The following is a 14,930-nucleotide window of genomic DNA, read 5'->3' on the forward strand; positions in this document are numbered from 1 at the left end:
AGAGAGAGAGAGAGACAGAGAGAGAGAGAGACAGAAACAGAGAGAGAGAGAGAGACAGAGACAGAGAGAGAGACAGAGAGAGAGAGAAACAGAGAGACAGAGAGAACACACTATAGAGTAAAGTTAAGTGAGTATTTCTCAGTTGGCCAAAAGATAATAATTTTTAAAGATTTATTTATCATTTTATCTATGCGTATGTGTGTGCTTGTATGAATGTATGTGTATCACGTGTATGCAGTGCCCACAGAAGCAAAAAGAGGACAATCTACCTCTGGAACTGGAGTTGCAGATGGTGTGAGTACTGAGAAACGCCCACGTCCTTTGCAAGAGGAGTACATGAGCTAACTCCCTGAGCATTCCAGTTGCGATAGTAAATAATTTTATATTCATGTTTCCAATGCAAGTGCATGCTAAGAGTTGCTACTCTGTGTAAGAAAGCTATCATCCAACAAAGCCATTCGTCTGTTATTCTCTCATTATTATACAAAACATTTATTTTCCTGTCTCCAGATGTTTTACCATTTTAAACAGTCTCAAGTGTTTAGACTCCCTTCCAAATTATCATGAAGGTACTGACTTGAGGTCTAGTCTCTGTTTACCTCAAGTGAATTCCCATCCACTCAAAGGTAGTATTCTTTTTTTTATACCTTTAATATCCCTTGGTTGGAAAATTTCTTAACCCATCAATTTCATTTGCTACAACTACTAATAAAAATTTAACAAGATAAACTTAATTCTTTAAAATTTCATTCATTTATAATTCTTTTGCTTATTTATGCTTATTGTTGGCCTAAACTGACCCAAACCAAATCTCCAGACTCAGATTTCTTGGAAACTTAGATTTGGGGAGCTGGAAAGGATATTAAAGAGCATCCCCTCCAACTCCTTCATTTACGGCTGAGGACAGCAAGCCCAGAACAGATAGCTGAGTGACTTTGGGCATGTTTCCTACCAGTGGAACAGCCAGAAGCTGAAGCCAGGTCTCCTGATGCCCAGAGAGGAGCCAGGTTTCCTGATTTCTAATCCAAAGATCTTTCCATTACACACACTGACTCTGTTCTTTGAGGCTGCGCTGGGCTGCTCACACTGATCAAACCCCTTTGAGAATGATCACATTGGCTAAACAGAACACCTTGATGACCTAGTCACCCAACACTGGGTCATGCCTGTGTAACCAGGCTATGTTGTACTCACTCACCCTTTCCTCCTGGCCTAACATCTCCACGGCCCCTTATTCATCACACTATCAATTATGACTCACTAATAACCTTCTTCAGAGTTGTATATGACTCAGCCCCTTACAAGTCCCATAAAAAAGCTAACAATTCACTGAACTTAATAAATAGAAAAATAACTTATATCATATTAACTATAACCCAGGAACCATGCTAAATACTATATATATTTTAAATATTTTCCCCGTCAGCAACCTGTAAACAGACACAGTGAATATCTCTCAAAACAATGCACAAAGAGCTCAGGGCCAGGAAGCAGCAGTTGGAGTTCAAGCATCAAGATTCTCTAGAGCTATGCTTTGAATTTCTGCATCACAATTCCATTGAGAACTCCTATCTGCAGCAGATGGCTGAAAGTTAATAGATGACTAACTTCATAGTCATTAGTGTGCCCCGGAAAGACAAAAGCAAGGGAAGCAGCAACTGCCTCTGTCAGATGAAGTTCAAAGTTCCCACTTGGCATGAATGAATTACTACCAAGTGCAAGTCTCTTTCCTTGTGTTAGAGATAGCCCCATGGTAGGGTGGAGGACCCTGCTGAGGGGAGCGAGTTCTTAAAATCTTTTATAAATGGTAGATTGTCTATACTCACATTTGGTAGTTCTGGCTAAACTATAAATTTGGTCAAAATGTGGTACTCATGACAAAGAAAAAAGTAAGTACCTCCCTTAGAAAGGACTTTTATTTATTTATTTTTATTAAAAATTTCTGCCTCCTCCCCGCCTCCCTTTTCGCTCCCCCTCCCCCTACTCCCCAAGCCCCACTCCCCTCCCCCTCCCTCTCCAGTCTGGAGAGCAGTCAGGGTTCTCTGCCCTGTGGGAAGTCCAAGGTCCTAGAAAAGACTTTTTAAAGAAAAGCAAATAGGTATATAAGCTAGGATGACCAAGAAAACTATGCAAAAGGATAATGTGTTCCCAATCTTTGCTAGAAATTCATCCAGGGAGGTGATATATGTATTGCTTCAGTGATAAACAGAGTGGTGGCCCCACTCTGCCAGGCACACAGCACTACACAAGCTCTGCTTATCCAACAGTCAAATCTTATATCTAAGAACTCGGTCAGGGCCGAAAGTTCTGACTCACTCTTCTCTGGGAGATCTGTTACTGGTGATGCTGTGGCTAAATATGACAAATCTGTGCCCTTTGTGGTTGCACTTTCACGCTCAGAACTCACCACACAAAGGCGGCATCTTTAGTAGGCGGTATCACTTTCCTCACCAACAATGCTTTCTCAAAAAGGCACGGTAAAATGAAAACAGAATTTAGTTCAAAGCTAAATTACTCCAGTCAGCCCATTTGGACAAAGCGTAGGCGTTCTCCCCGAGTTCAGACACTCAGCAGTTTGGGAAGGCGCGCTGTAAAAGTAGGGCAATGGAGACAGGTACAGAGGCAGATCTCACAGAGCCTGCGGTCTGAACCAAAGCACGGGTCAAAGCGGTCAGCTGCAAACTGACGAGTCAAAAATAAATCAGAGCAGAACAGAAACAGTATAAGCAACCTGACCGCAGATTTCCACATTCCAGTGCAGGACGTTGGAATATGAAACACAGCGAATGTGAGAGGCACTGGGAAATTCATTTAAATTTCCACAGGCTTCAGGTTTCCCAGATGAAAATTCCCAATAAAGAAGGCCTTTCTTTCCCAGGGGTTGTCACATGCTGGGGAGAAGGACACTATGAGAGGAGGTAAAACACACAAGACTCTGTTATCTTTGCTCACCAAGCGATATCTTAGAACCTTACCTAATAGATTGGTCAACCACAAGGCCAAGTCTTCTTTCATCGGCAGCAAATTAGCTTCATGTCTGCTGGCCAGCCACTGGCTGTACTGATGCATATCAGACAGGCCAGGTCCGCTGCGAACCTTAGGGCTCAGGGCAGTGCACATCATTTATCCACTCCTGACACCTGCTGTGGAGACAAAAGCGCACGCGCTTTTCATACAGGTAAAATTTCTAAAATTCCACCACTATGACAAGGCCCATCCATGAGATTCCGTGAGGTTAGATCAGGTTATTAATTATTAAACCCAGAGACACTACGTGTTTTATTTGTCTGCCTCTCTCACTTTTAGCCAGCCACTTGGTAACAGCAACAACCAAAGGTCAAGGAGAAAGTCAAACAATAAATGCTTAGCTCATGAAAAACAATGTATTTGGAAAGGGCCAGCTTCGGGAACAAGAAATCCCATTTATGCAAACACAGTAAGATGTTACATTGAGGTTTTAATGTCCGATCTTTTTTTTTAAGCAAAGATTTCTACAGAATTTGAGTGCTGAACATGAGTACTCACTTGATTCCCACAATCCATAGAAAACATTTGGGAACTGTTGGCAAGAGGGATGCCTAAAAATTAAGCAAGCATGATGCAGTTTGTGGGTGGCGGCAAACTCACCCAAGGACTCGTGATTTAGAGAACTGAGTATTGGGTAGGAGACGAGGGGTCTTAAAAGACTCTCCACTATAATTCTGAAAGACCAAAATCAGAGGGGATCGATAGCACAAGCAATCTAACTCCATGGCATCACCGTAGAGTTGGACTAAAGTCTTGATCTTCAAACCCCGAGAACTCTTTCCATGAAGACAGTCGAACAGAACACACTAGCTGAAGACAGTGTCTAATAACAACTGCCTCCAGTGGCCTTTGCCCTCTAGCATGATTTTCTCCTGGCTCTGAATCTTCCTGATTTTTGTTCTGCAAATTGAGTTTTGTTTGTAATCATTTTAGAGTAGAAATACTCCAATGTTTTACATCTAAAGTAAAACTGGCAGAGAATTTGCTTGGCATGTTAGAAATCCTGTGATAATGCACAGTGCAATAAAAACAAGTAACTAAAATGAGATTATTTCATAACCCGAGCACTTCACTGTATGCGAAGTATAGAACCTTTATTTGAATCATAGAAAAAGGATTTAAATAAATAAATACTTTAAACTACGCAAATATATTTAAGTTGGCCTTAAATATATCATCTTTGTATGAGTTATTTTTGAGGTAATACAGTCACAAGTAACTCAAGGTGGCCTCAAAATGCTATCTATATAACTGAGGGTGACCTTGATCTTCTGATTCTCCTGTCCCTCCTCCTGAGTTCTGGGATTAAATCTCTGCCCACCATACTTGTATATAAAATACTGGGAAACAATCTCAGGGCCGCTTACATGGTAGGCAAGCACTCTCTTAGTGAGCTACAAATCTGCCCTATATGAACTATTTGTAAGACCTGGTTCTACTTAAGTAAAATAAATAAATTGAAGCTATCTTTTATCTGAAATGTAATTATTCCACTTTTTGTTTACAATAGCTCAATCATTGCATTTAGTCTTCTTTACCCTGACCAGCTCTAGCTACAAATCAGTATAATCACAAAATAAGCAAAAGAAGTATAATCAAATGACAATAAACACAAGAGTATTTGCAACAGGCAAGCTGTTAGCACATAACATTCTAGATATTTCATCTGAGAATTTCAAAGTGACCAAGTTACATGCTACCTTTGTGGTTTTACTCTTTCAAACTTTGCACAATGGTCCTTTGTAGTTATTCTCAAACTCTAATTTATTTAAATTAATTTCTTTTAAAAGTTTACATTTGAATAAACAATCTAGTTATATTCATTTAATTCAAAATGTGGTTATCTCCAAAATCGTAGAAAATACAATTTTGTTGGGAGAGGTAGTAAATACATAGAGTATATAATTCATACACAACTGAAAGATACAGTTGCACTTACTCTTTTGCCATTCTCTAGGTATCTGAAATGAAGCATTAGGAAGTTGATCTGTGTTTATTACACCTTGTCATAGGCTCCAAGTTTTTTAAAGTAAGAGTTGGAATTTTGCTGTTGTTTACTCTCTCCCGGTTAATACCACCATCAGAGTTTCTCTAAACTTCTGTGTTTTAACATCAAAAACACCTGAAATATTTTCAATCCCAATTCTTTTAAAACTATGCTCATTAACAGCAAATGAATACCTCTGTCTGTAGCTAATCAGAATCTTACAGGATGGCTAGCCTGTCAACATGCATGTAATCAATCATATATCTAAGCAAAAGAGTCAGACACTTAAATAACTAATTGAAACCTTAAAAGGGTTACCTCCAAAATGCCTCCTTCTCAAGACACAATCTCTCCCACCACTTCCCTGAAAGTGAGATACAGTCTCACAGTAACTCTACCTCCACCCTATTGTGTGCCCTGTGACTTCCACTGAAGCTTCAGAGCCCTGTGTCGCTCTACAAAGGCAAGAAGACGCCTCAGGTTCTGAAGCTCATTGTCCAGCGCAGAATCCACCAGGGGATCGCTTACAGTGAGCCTAATGGCATGTCACAGTTCCAGTGAGTCAGAGGGACACAATCCTTCCCCTCAGCAGTTCTCAACAGTGAAGTTGTTATTTTCCTTGACAGTTGCACCTTTATTTCCCATGCAACCGCTCTTGCGTTTCACCAGAAATGTAATCTGAACTATCTCCTAATATGAATTGATGAATCACTAAAAAGAATAAAAATAACTAAGCTAGTTTTATTTTGATATTTTGTACATAACCACAATTTTAGTAGAGACGATCAGTTAAAATAAAAAGTCAGATTTTTTTCCAGAGGCCAATGTGAGAGAAAGAAGGCTTAAGGGTAACTCAAATACTATAAAGGTTAAAGGACTTAAACTATGATAAACACAGAGAGACACAAAGATATTTTAACAGCCAAGACTTGTCTAAGTCCTCTCTAAAAAAAAAGAGAGATGGGCAACCTGTTTTCTCTTGTTCCATTATTCATACTTAAAACCATCACTATATTGAGCACAACTCAGTGGGTTTCCTTAAAGTCTCTATATTCCGGCCTTAGAATTGGCTGAAATTGAGCCAGAAGATGGTGGCACACACCTTTAACTCCAGCACTCAGGAGGCAGAGGCAGGTGGATTTCTGTGAGTTTGAGGCCAGCCTGGTCTAAAGAGTGAGTTCCAGGACAGTCAGAAGGCTACACAGAGAGACTCTGTCGGGGGGGAACAGCACAAAGAACAATTTGCTGGAATCACACAGGAAGAAGAAATGGATCCAGCTAGAAGGAAGAAAATATAGAATCTGAGGAAATCACTGCATGGTAAAGTAGACTCTCACTGAAATGACTGAGCTAGAAGGAAGAAATGGATGAATGCAAGAAAGCAAGGAAATAAGCAAGAAAGCACATAGGGGGAGGGGAGGGAAGGGAGAAAGGAAGGAGGGAATGGGAAGGAAAGACTAGAGTTAATGACAGTAGAAGGGGGACTTGGAGGTAGAAGGGGACAAATGGAAGGGAGATAAAGGAGATGATAATAGGAAGACTGAGGTGATCAAAGTATATTAAACATAGAAGCTATATAATTGATAGATGATAAAAATTAAAAAATAAAGATATGAATCACTTAGTAAATCTAATTTAGTTCAACTTTAAAAAGTTTAAAAGTTCATAACAGTTAAATAAAAAGATAACTTAGGAATTTGATCCTTTTATAATTTATAATAAATATTGAGTGTACCTAGATGAACTGCATTATATCCTAAAGAAAAACTAGGGAAAAGATCATTCCAGTTCTTTGGAATGCATTTAAAGTTTCACAGACTACTGAACAGAAAAGTCAGGATAAGGAGAAAAAGTTTTCATAGCTTAACACTGAACGATATTCTCAACAAAATTTATGTAATTCAAATAGTCTAAACGGTCAAACTACTCTGTCAAGTACTGAACACAATCAATTGGAAAGACTGAGACCTCAAATATGTGATACGCGTGAACAATTCACTAAATTGGAACTTCTACAAGCTTTCTATGAGTAACTCAACTGTAAAGACCTGGAATGCATAAAAATAAATCTTAAAGGGCAAAACATATGCAAAATCCTTCAAAGACTGTGTATTTTCCCTTTCTTTCCGTAGTAAAGGTGACTCTGGCATAGCGATTGTGGATGTGCTGAGGCTTGGACAACCCAAGGGAAGAAGAAGCTCATGAGCCTGCACCACTTCTAAAGACTGTCTGGCCCATTGCTCAGAATGCAGCTGTCCATGCCACCGAGGGGCTTGCTTTGATTGTGGCCAAAATGCTTTCTCCCATCTCTAGAAGGCTGGCATGACAGAAAAAAACATACTTCAGTATTATATGGAATATGAATTATAAAGAAAGAAAAAAACAAAAGCAAAAATAAAAGATTTTACTACTCTTATCTTTTGTGAGCTTCCACAATAGCAAGACTAATAGACTGATAAATGAATAGAATGAAAAAGATGGAATCCAACATTCTAAGGTGAAATAATGGCTCCATAGCTTAACCATTTAGGAATTGTACATACCATAGAAGTTTTCTCTTTTTATCTGAGTTGTTCACTGTGTACTGTGGACAAGACCATTTCAAAGATAAATGTTGGGAAGATTCAACATTTATGACATTACTTGGCAAATATTTTAATATCAATGCAATCTAAATCATAACCATCACATACAGAAATAAAACAACCAATGACTTATTTTGGAAAGATCTTCTGTAACAAAATACAATTTTCCCATATAACTCTCAATCATTATTATGAAAAGATAGAAGAGTTGGAAATGTCAACTTGTCATTAAAGATCCTCATGTTGAGGAAGTTGTACCCAAGCTTATATGCCAAATATTAAGCAGTAAAATAAGTATATAGGGTTAATAATGATAACAAAGAATATTGCATTTTGATATAGTTAAGGATCATAAGCTATTAATATGACAATATTCAATGCTCATTGAAACAAACAGATGGTTACAGATATTACCCAAATCTCCTTTCTGTCTCTTTCTCCCTCCACCCCTCTCATCTCCGTTACAAAAAGCCACCAAAAGTAGTGAGGCCCAGTGAACATGCAATCAAGAGTCCTGCCTTTAAAAGTAGTGAGGCCCAGTGAACGTGCAATCAAGAGTCCTGCCTTTGAAAGTAGTGAGGCCCAGTGAAAGTGCAATCAAGAGCCCTGCCTTTAAAAGTAGTGAGGCCCAGTGAGCGTGCGATCAAGAGCCCTGCCTTTAAAAGCGAACTTGACTCACTTCCGCAATGTCGACCTCTCTTTTAACCACGCAATTTTATGCGATAAAGGCAGAAACAAAGATTATAGGTCATTAAGACTCTCTTTTAAAATGAAAAACAAAATGAATGCATCAATCCGAAAACTCTTCTAAAGTCTAGCAGGACAAAATGTCATTTTTGAAATGGACTCAAAGAATGAAAGTCCAAAGATGATTTGTACCATTTCCTGAAAACTTTATTGTCATGTGACTTATTTTGACCAACCAGTAGTATCTCTGCAAAATGTAGATCCTCAACCAATGTTCAGAATGCAAAATGTTTGCTGTTACTATTTTTCCCTTCTATTAAAAACAGAATTTTTTCCTCATGTAATAAAATCTGATTATGAATTCCCTTCCTTCTACTCCTCCCAGTTCCTCCCCACTTCCCCTCTGGTTCAGATCCACTCCTTTTCTGTCTCTCATTAGAATACTAGTGTTATGCAGGTGGTTGGTGGTTTAATTTGGTTTGACTATATAGTCCAGTCTACACCAACTCATTATGTAGTCTACCAGCTTGGCCTACAATTTAAGTACTCCTGCATCAACCTCCCAAGTGCTGGGATTACATGTCTGTACTCCTATCCCAAGTTATGAATGTGAAACCTCATTAAAAGTGCTAATCAGAAAATAAAGTCCACAATTTAATCATAAATGCAGTTTCAGATCTTGTAATGACACTATAACCTCTGTCAAGTGACTAAATCTAATATAAATTCAGCAAATATTAAGCAAAGTAACAACTTTAATTAAGTAACTGGAGACTAGACTCAAAAGGCCCTTGAAAAATCTGCACAGGAGAATTCTCACATATTCCTAAGGGACTGGGAGCCTAGGAAGATATTTTGCCTAAAGTAATGGGATATTCACACAGTCATTAAATCTCTGTACCTCCTTGTATATAAACTATGATTTTAACTCTTTGGGCATCTATCTCTTTCTTATTGACAGGCCCAAGGTGACTTATCTTAGATGAAATGCTAAACACATACATACACACTATGTATGTTTCTCAAGACAAACTATTTCTGCCACTTGAGATTTTTTTGTTAAGTCACCGTTCTCAAAACCCTACTAAACTATTCTCCCAAACAGTGAACTGGAGACTTTTAGAATTCTGCCAGATTAAATTGAGACATGATTTGAATAGAAAACCATCTAAAGTCACTAACTGGAAATTGTAATGGCTCATATCAAAAGTCTATATAAATTGATTTGGTAAGCCTTAATTCATAAGAACATTTATGTTTTGTTCATAAAACAAAAATTATATTTTAACTCAAATACAGGAATGAAATATCGGAATTCAGCATTCTATTCAGATATATATATATGCAATATATGTGCAATATATGTTATATATGTGCAAGATAGATAGATAGAATATAGATAGATAGAGTCTTCATGTAAAGAGAAAACAATAAAAAAATCTCAGTCGAATGGCCCCTGAAAACTTCGATATACGGAGTTTCCAAGTACCTTCACCCACCTTTGCAAGAGCTATTTCTACTTTCTCGCTTGTTCTTTCCTCTAGTCTAACAACACTGAGAGGAAAACTTCAGTAGCAATTCAAGAAAGTGGAAGAAACCACAAAAGCAATGCTATAATTCTGCAGAAATTAAAAAAAAAATCCTGGAAATATGTTGTTAGAAACACAGCAGTTGTTTTAAGCAGCGTAGGTCTTCAGAGCTCCCCGGACCTGCACAGCTGACCTCCAGTCTCGAAGTTCTAAACGGCATGTGGCTGCAGGTTAAATGAAGTCCTGAGGTTTTACCACACCTTCAAGCTCTAAGTTTAACTAAGGCTTGGCACCAGGATGCTAGAAAACTCGATAGGCATCACAAGTCCTTCGGCTCTCGTGAATTCTGCCATATGAATTTATGTCCCAGCAAACCACAATCCACAGCACAGAGTTGGATATTTATCGATAAAATAAGTGAAGAGATACACCCAAAGCTCAGATGCACAGGTCAAAACCCAAACTACCTTTCCTGGTCAGAAACTTCTCAGACAGCTCTCAGCACAGGCTCTGCTGGGCATGGTCAAGGCACAGCACCCAGTCTTAGCTCCTCTGGCTCTTACCTTCTCTTACGCAGTCAGAACCTGAACACCCATATTGGAAAGGACCACCACCACACTCTCCACAGCTAGAGCAGGGCATTCCTTGAAGAAGGGCTCATTGATCTATGCCAAAGACAAGCCAGGCAAATCAGATGTGAGCTGTAGTTATGAGCAAAGACTAAGAGGTAGGGGGAAGCAGCAATGAGCACAGGGTTTGTTCTCAGCCCTGCCTCTCAGCGTCTCTTGGGACAGGTTGAAAGGGAAGGAGGACTTCCTGTGCCTGGCGGATACTCCCAACTTGTCTGAGCCTTTATTTAACACCAAAAGGCCAGATGGGTGTCCCTCTGAACACGTAGGTCTTATTTTCTCTGCATAAAATCTCGTGTGCACAACTCGTCAAGTTTTGTTGGAGAGGTTTGGGATAGTAGGTGGAAAGTTAATTTAAAAAAAAAAAGTTGAAAATAAAGAAGATAGAAAAAACAAAGACTATGATTAAAAAATAGTAAATTGGAAGAAAAATCGACCCCACCTTCATGTGTATTGGAATACAGAAAACAGAATGCTAGGAACTGAGCTTGCTCCCACGTTAGGAACTCGAAATGTCTGGGCCAATCAATCAGTTACAGAGTTGATAAAACTTAATTTTGCCAGGGCTAATTAACACCTCCAAAGAGACCTTGGCTCCTTTGCTCCCTAAATAGGTTCAGATTTCAGTCATCTAGGGCTGGGCTAAAATGAAATATCACATCGAAATACAAATGTATGGATAAATTAGCATTTGTTCACACTCTTAAGAAGGTTCAAGTCTACCCAACTCGTTCACAAAGTCACCCCAAATTACATCACAACGTCTTCTTCCTCGCTCCCATTAAATCAAACCTCAAACCCTCAGCAAGTGTGACTAAAACAGACAAGCAACCCAAGTCCCTTCGCCGCCCCCCGCCCCCCCGCCATAACCACAGAGCAGGGCATTGCAGGCTTGAGCATCACGCATGTGTACATTTATGTCCTCGCGCCGAGACTTTCTCACTTCCGCCCCTGGTTGGCTGCGCTGTCCCAGAGGGCTTCTGGCGCTGCTCAACAATAGCGATAGTGGAATGGAAGCTGTAGCCAGGGCATCAATGAGCTGCCATGAGCAGCACTCACCCTCGGGCTGCTTCCAGGCCCCTCCCCCAGCGCCCTCCTGCAGTAGCTCAGCTGGGGCCCCTCCTGGTTGCCCCCCCCCCCACACCCCTGCGTGCTCACCAAGCCGGAGCCCACTGCTCCCTGCAGCTCAGCAGCAGCAGCAGCAGCTCAGCAGCGCAGGCGCTCCCGGCTGCGCCCCTGTGACTTCTCCAGACACAGGTCCTGTGGCCTCGGCTCCCTGCAGCACAGCAGCACCTTGGCGGCAGCTGTGTCCGCGCCGCCCCTCTTCATACTTCTGTGATGGCTCCTCTTGGTGCTGTTTGGGAAAATGATTTTAATCCCACTAGCCAGAAACAGATTTCCTACATTTCATCAGTCCACACGGACCGAGCGGAAGTAAAATGCTTACTTTTTTTCTGCTGGACAGCAAACGCAGTTGACACTGATTTACCCTTCAAATGGGAGAGATTGTATTACGAGCCCTTGGCAGCAATTCCAAGTTGAGGCCAATCCCCAGCCCCTTGCCTGTCCCCCAAACACTAACCTAAGAGAGAAGGGGTGGGGAGAGGGGAAGGGATCATATTTAACTTCAGGGTTTTAACAGTAAATGACTTTAGCACAATGTTAAAATTGGGTGTTGGAAAGTTTTTCTTTTCTGGCCTGTGAGTGTGCACACTCAGTGTTATGAGCTTTCTAGTAACTCGGGCCAGTGTTCGTTCCAAATAAAAGAATGTGATGTCTTACAATTCTGTTTAAATATCAGACTTTAGAATGGTCTGCACTCAGGGCTGTTTCCACTTTAGAAAGGAAATGTGAGTCCGCCCTTCCTTCTCTCAGGCATACAGATCAGTGTTGTGTTGAATATCACAGACAATTTAACTCAACTGTCGTGTATTAGGACAGGAACTTTAAGATGAAAAGCTTTGTATGAAGTAGACAGATGTTGGGCTGTCTCAATCACCTCTGAAGGGCAGTGGCCTCTAGCTCAGCGTCCGGTTTCCACTTCCCACAGTGTCTGCTGCAAGGAATCACCTTGTGTTCTCCATCAATTTGGTCATGTACTTCTCCATCCAGAGTACAAGGCTGCAGCTCACAAGTTCTCTGATCCCCAGGTACCAGGTTAAAATCGAGTGAGGCACACTCACGTGCCTTCCCAGAACACAACACAACCAACTACCCGTCAACGTACAACAGCAAAATAATGCAGACAACTCTGGCCGGCACCTCTATTGCTTCCATGTGGAAAGGTGACTTGTTCTAACAGTTCTAATAGCTGAAAATGGCACCAGCTATTGGCTTGCAGTGGCAACACAAACAGGAAAAAGAGAAAAGACAGTTACAGAAAGGCTTAGGATAGTGGAGGTTTTCATTTCAGTTAGATTTGCTACTGCAACTGTTGGCCCTCCCTAGCACCCCAGAAGAACATAGGATGGTTCCTCGCGTTGAGAACAGACAGCATCTAAAAATGACATACATAAAAAACAAAACAAAAACCGAGCAGACGAAACTTGGTCAGCCAGAGTGCACAAACATGAGTGATACCATTTCTCAGTTTGATGCGGTTTGAGTTTTCATCAAACCCCCACAAGGCATTTCAAATTTCTGATCCTTTACATAAAAAGCTTATATCCTTTGGTGATAATTTTTATGACCAAAACACCATCATCCAATATATGTTAATGCACATGTTTTCAACAGTTAACACAAGAGTTCAAAAGTTTACCACCCTGGACATTCAAATGCTTTTACTTTAGATAAAACAATCTTGTCTCATTATTCATTACTTCAGTTAAAAAATAGCAAGTTCTGAGATATTTTTGCTGATCCAGGGATAATTCTAAATGTGTATAAGAAAATAAGACCTTCAAGGGCACTGAATTAGTTTGATCATAAAATAAGACCTTCAAGGGCACTGAATTAATCTAATCACACACTCCATGCTTCCCAGATCCCATCCCCTCCAGATATTTTAAGTTTTAAATCAGGAATCATGTCAGTCTCTGCCCTTCGGCGCAGAACCAGGAGGAAAATGTCAGAAGGACCAGGGAACTTGCATTTGCTTCCTCAAAGGCTCACAGCGGTGGTAAATCCTCTTGGTGACTACAGCACCGGGTTTCTGAAGAGGCACTGTGGTGGGTAGTTGCTGTTGTTGTTTTTCCTTTTATTGAAAACAGATTTTTTCCTTCTCACATGTCTTCATTACAGTTTTCCCTGTGTCTACTCCTCCCAGTTCCTCCCTATTTCCCCTCCAATTTAGATCCACTCTCTTTCTGTCTCTCATTACAAAACAAATAGGCTTCTAGGGGATAATAATAAAATAAAATAAAAACTAACACATCGAAATAAAGAAAAAAGAAACAAACAGAAGAGCCCGAGAAGGCAGTGCAGGAATTAGAAACCCACTCATTTGCACTCAGGAATCCCATAAAATACTAAACTGGAAATCATACCACAGATGCAATGGTAAGAAGAGGAGCATGTTAAAATAAATGTGTTTGGGGGGGGGGGAGCCAATATGACACCAGTTCAACTTCTCCATGTTCAAGGAGTAGGCATGACTGAAGCAACAGAGCCTTGCCATCGATCGATTTGTGGAGAACAACCAATAGTCTTGGCCATAGACCCCTTTGACCAACAGCTCAATTAGACGTAACCAATTCCAATACTGGAATCTTTATCTGGTGAAAAGTGATGACAAGTTGGGGCTGTTTCTCCCATTATTTGGGGATTTCATTTAGATAATCACTGTATACTTTAGGAAGCTCTACTGCATTAGGTTTCCACATTAACCGCCCTCCCCATGGTCCTTAAGTCTGTCTCTTGCCATATTCCCTCCCTTGTCCTCTTCCCTCCACCTTCCCATCCCAATCTCCCACCTCCATCCATCGATAACTACTTTATTTCCCTTTCCTAATGAGATCTATCAGCCCTTGCCCAAGTCCCTTACTGTATACCTAACCTCTGTGGTTCCACAGACTTGGTTATATAGTTTGGCTATCATATCCTTAACAGTTAATATTCACATATAAGTGAATATACACTGTATTTGTCTTTCTTGCTCTGGATCACCTTCCTCAGAATGACTTTTTCTAGTTCCATCCATTTTCATGTCAATTTCAGGATCTCATTTTTGAATGGCTGAGTAATATTCCATTTTGTAAGTATATCACATTTTCTTTATCCACTCTTCTGTTGACAGAAGTCTAGATTGCTTCCCATTTCTGGTTATCATGAATAGAGCAACAATGCACATGGTTGAGCAAGTGTCTCTGTGGTAGGACAAAGCATCCTTTGGGTATATAAGAGTGGTAGCTGGGTCTTGAGCTAGAGAGATTCCTTTCTTCCTACAGAACTGCCATGCTGATTTCCATAGTGGCTGCAGAAGCTGGCACTCCCATCAGCAATGAATGAGTGCTCCACATCCTCGCCAGCATGATCTGTCATTTCT

General features: G+C 40.4%; 1 protein-coding gene across 2 annotated transcripts in view; it reads right to left on the reverse strand.

The window, feature by feature from the left end:
- The window catches only part of Gas2 (growth arrest specific 2), a 120,525-nt gene extending 107,349 nt beyond the window's left edge, over positions 1–13,176 (reverse strand). The window contains exons 1-3 of one of the 2 annotated variants that reach the window (XM_026784258.1): positions 11,603–13,176; positions 10,379–10,480; positions 2,976–3,143 (exon numbers count right to left, since the gene is read on the reverse strand). In XM_026784258.1, coding sequence (XP_026640059.1) covers positions 2,976–3,123 — 148 coding nt within the window. In that variant the 5' untranslated portion in view covers positions 3,124–3,143; positions 10,379–10,480; positions 11,603–13,176. The remainder of the gene's footprint in view (positions 1–2,975; positions 3,144–10,378; positions 10,481–11,602) is intronic. The other variant, XM_013350266.2, reaches the window with a different exon arrangement.
- Between the last annotated feature and the right edge of the window lie 1,754 nt (positions 13,177–14,930).

Source organism: Microtus ochrogaster, chromosome 22, assembly GCF_000317375.1.
Source record: "Microtus ochrogaster isolate Prairie Vole_2 chromosome 22, MicOch1.0, whole genome shotgun sequence".
In the NCBI taxonomy this organism is placed as follows: Eukaryota; Metazoa; Chordata; class Mammalia; order Rodentia; family Cricetidae; genus Microtus; species Microtus ochrogaster.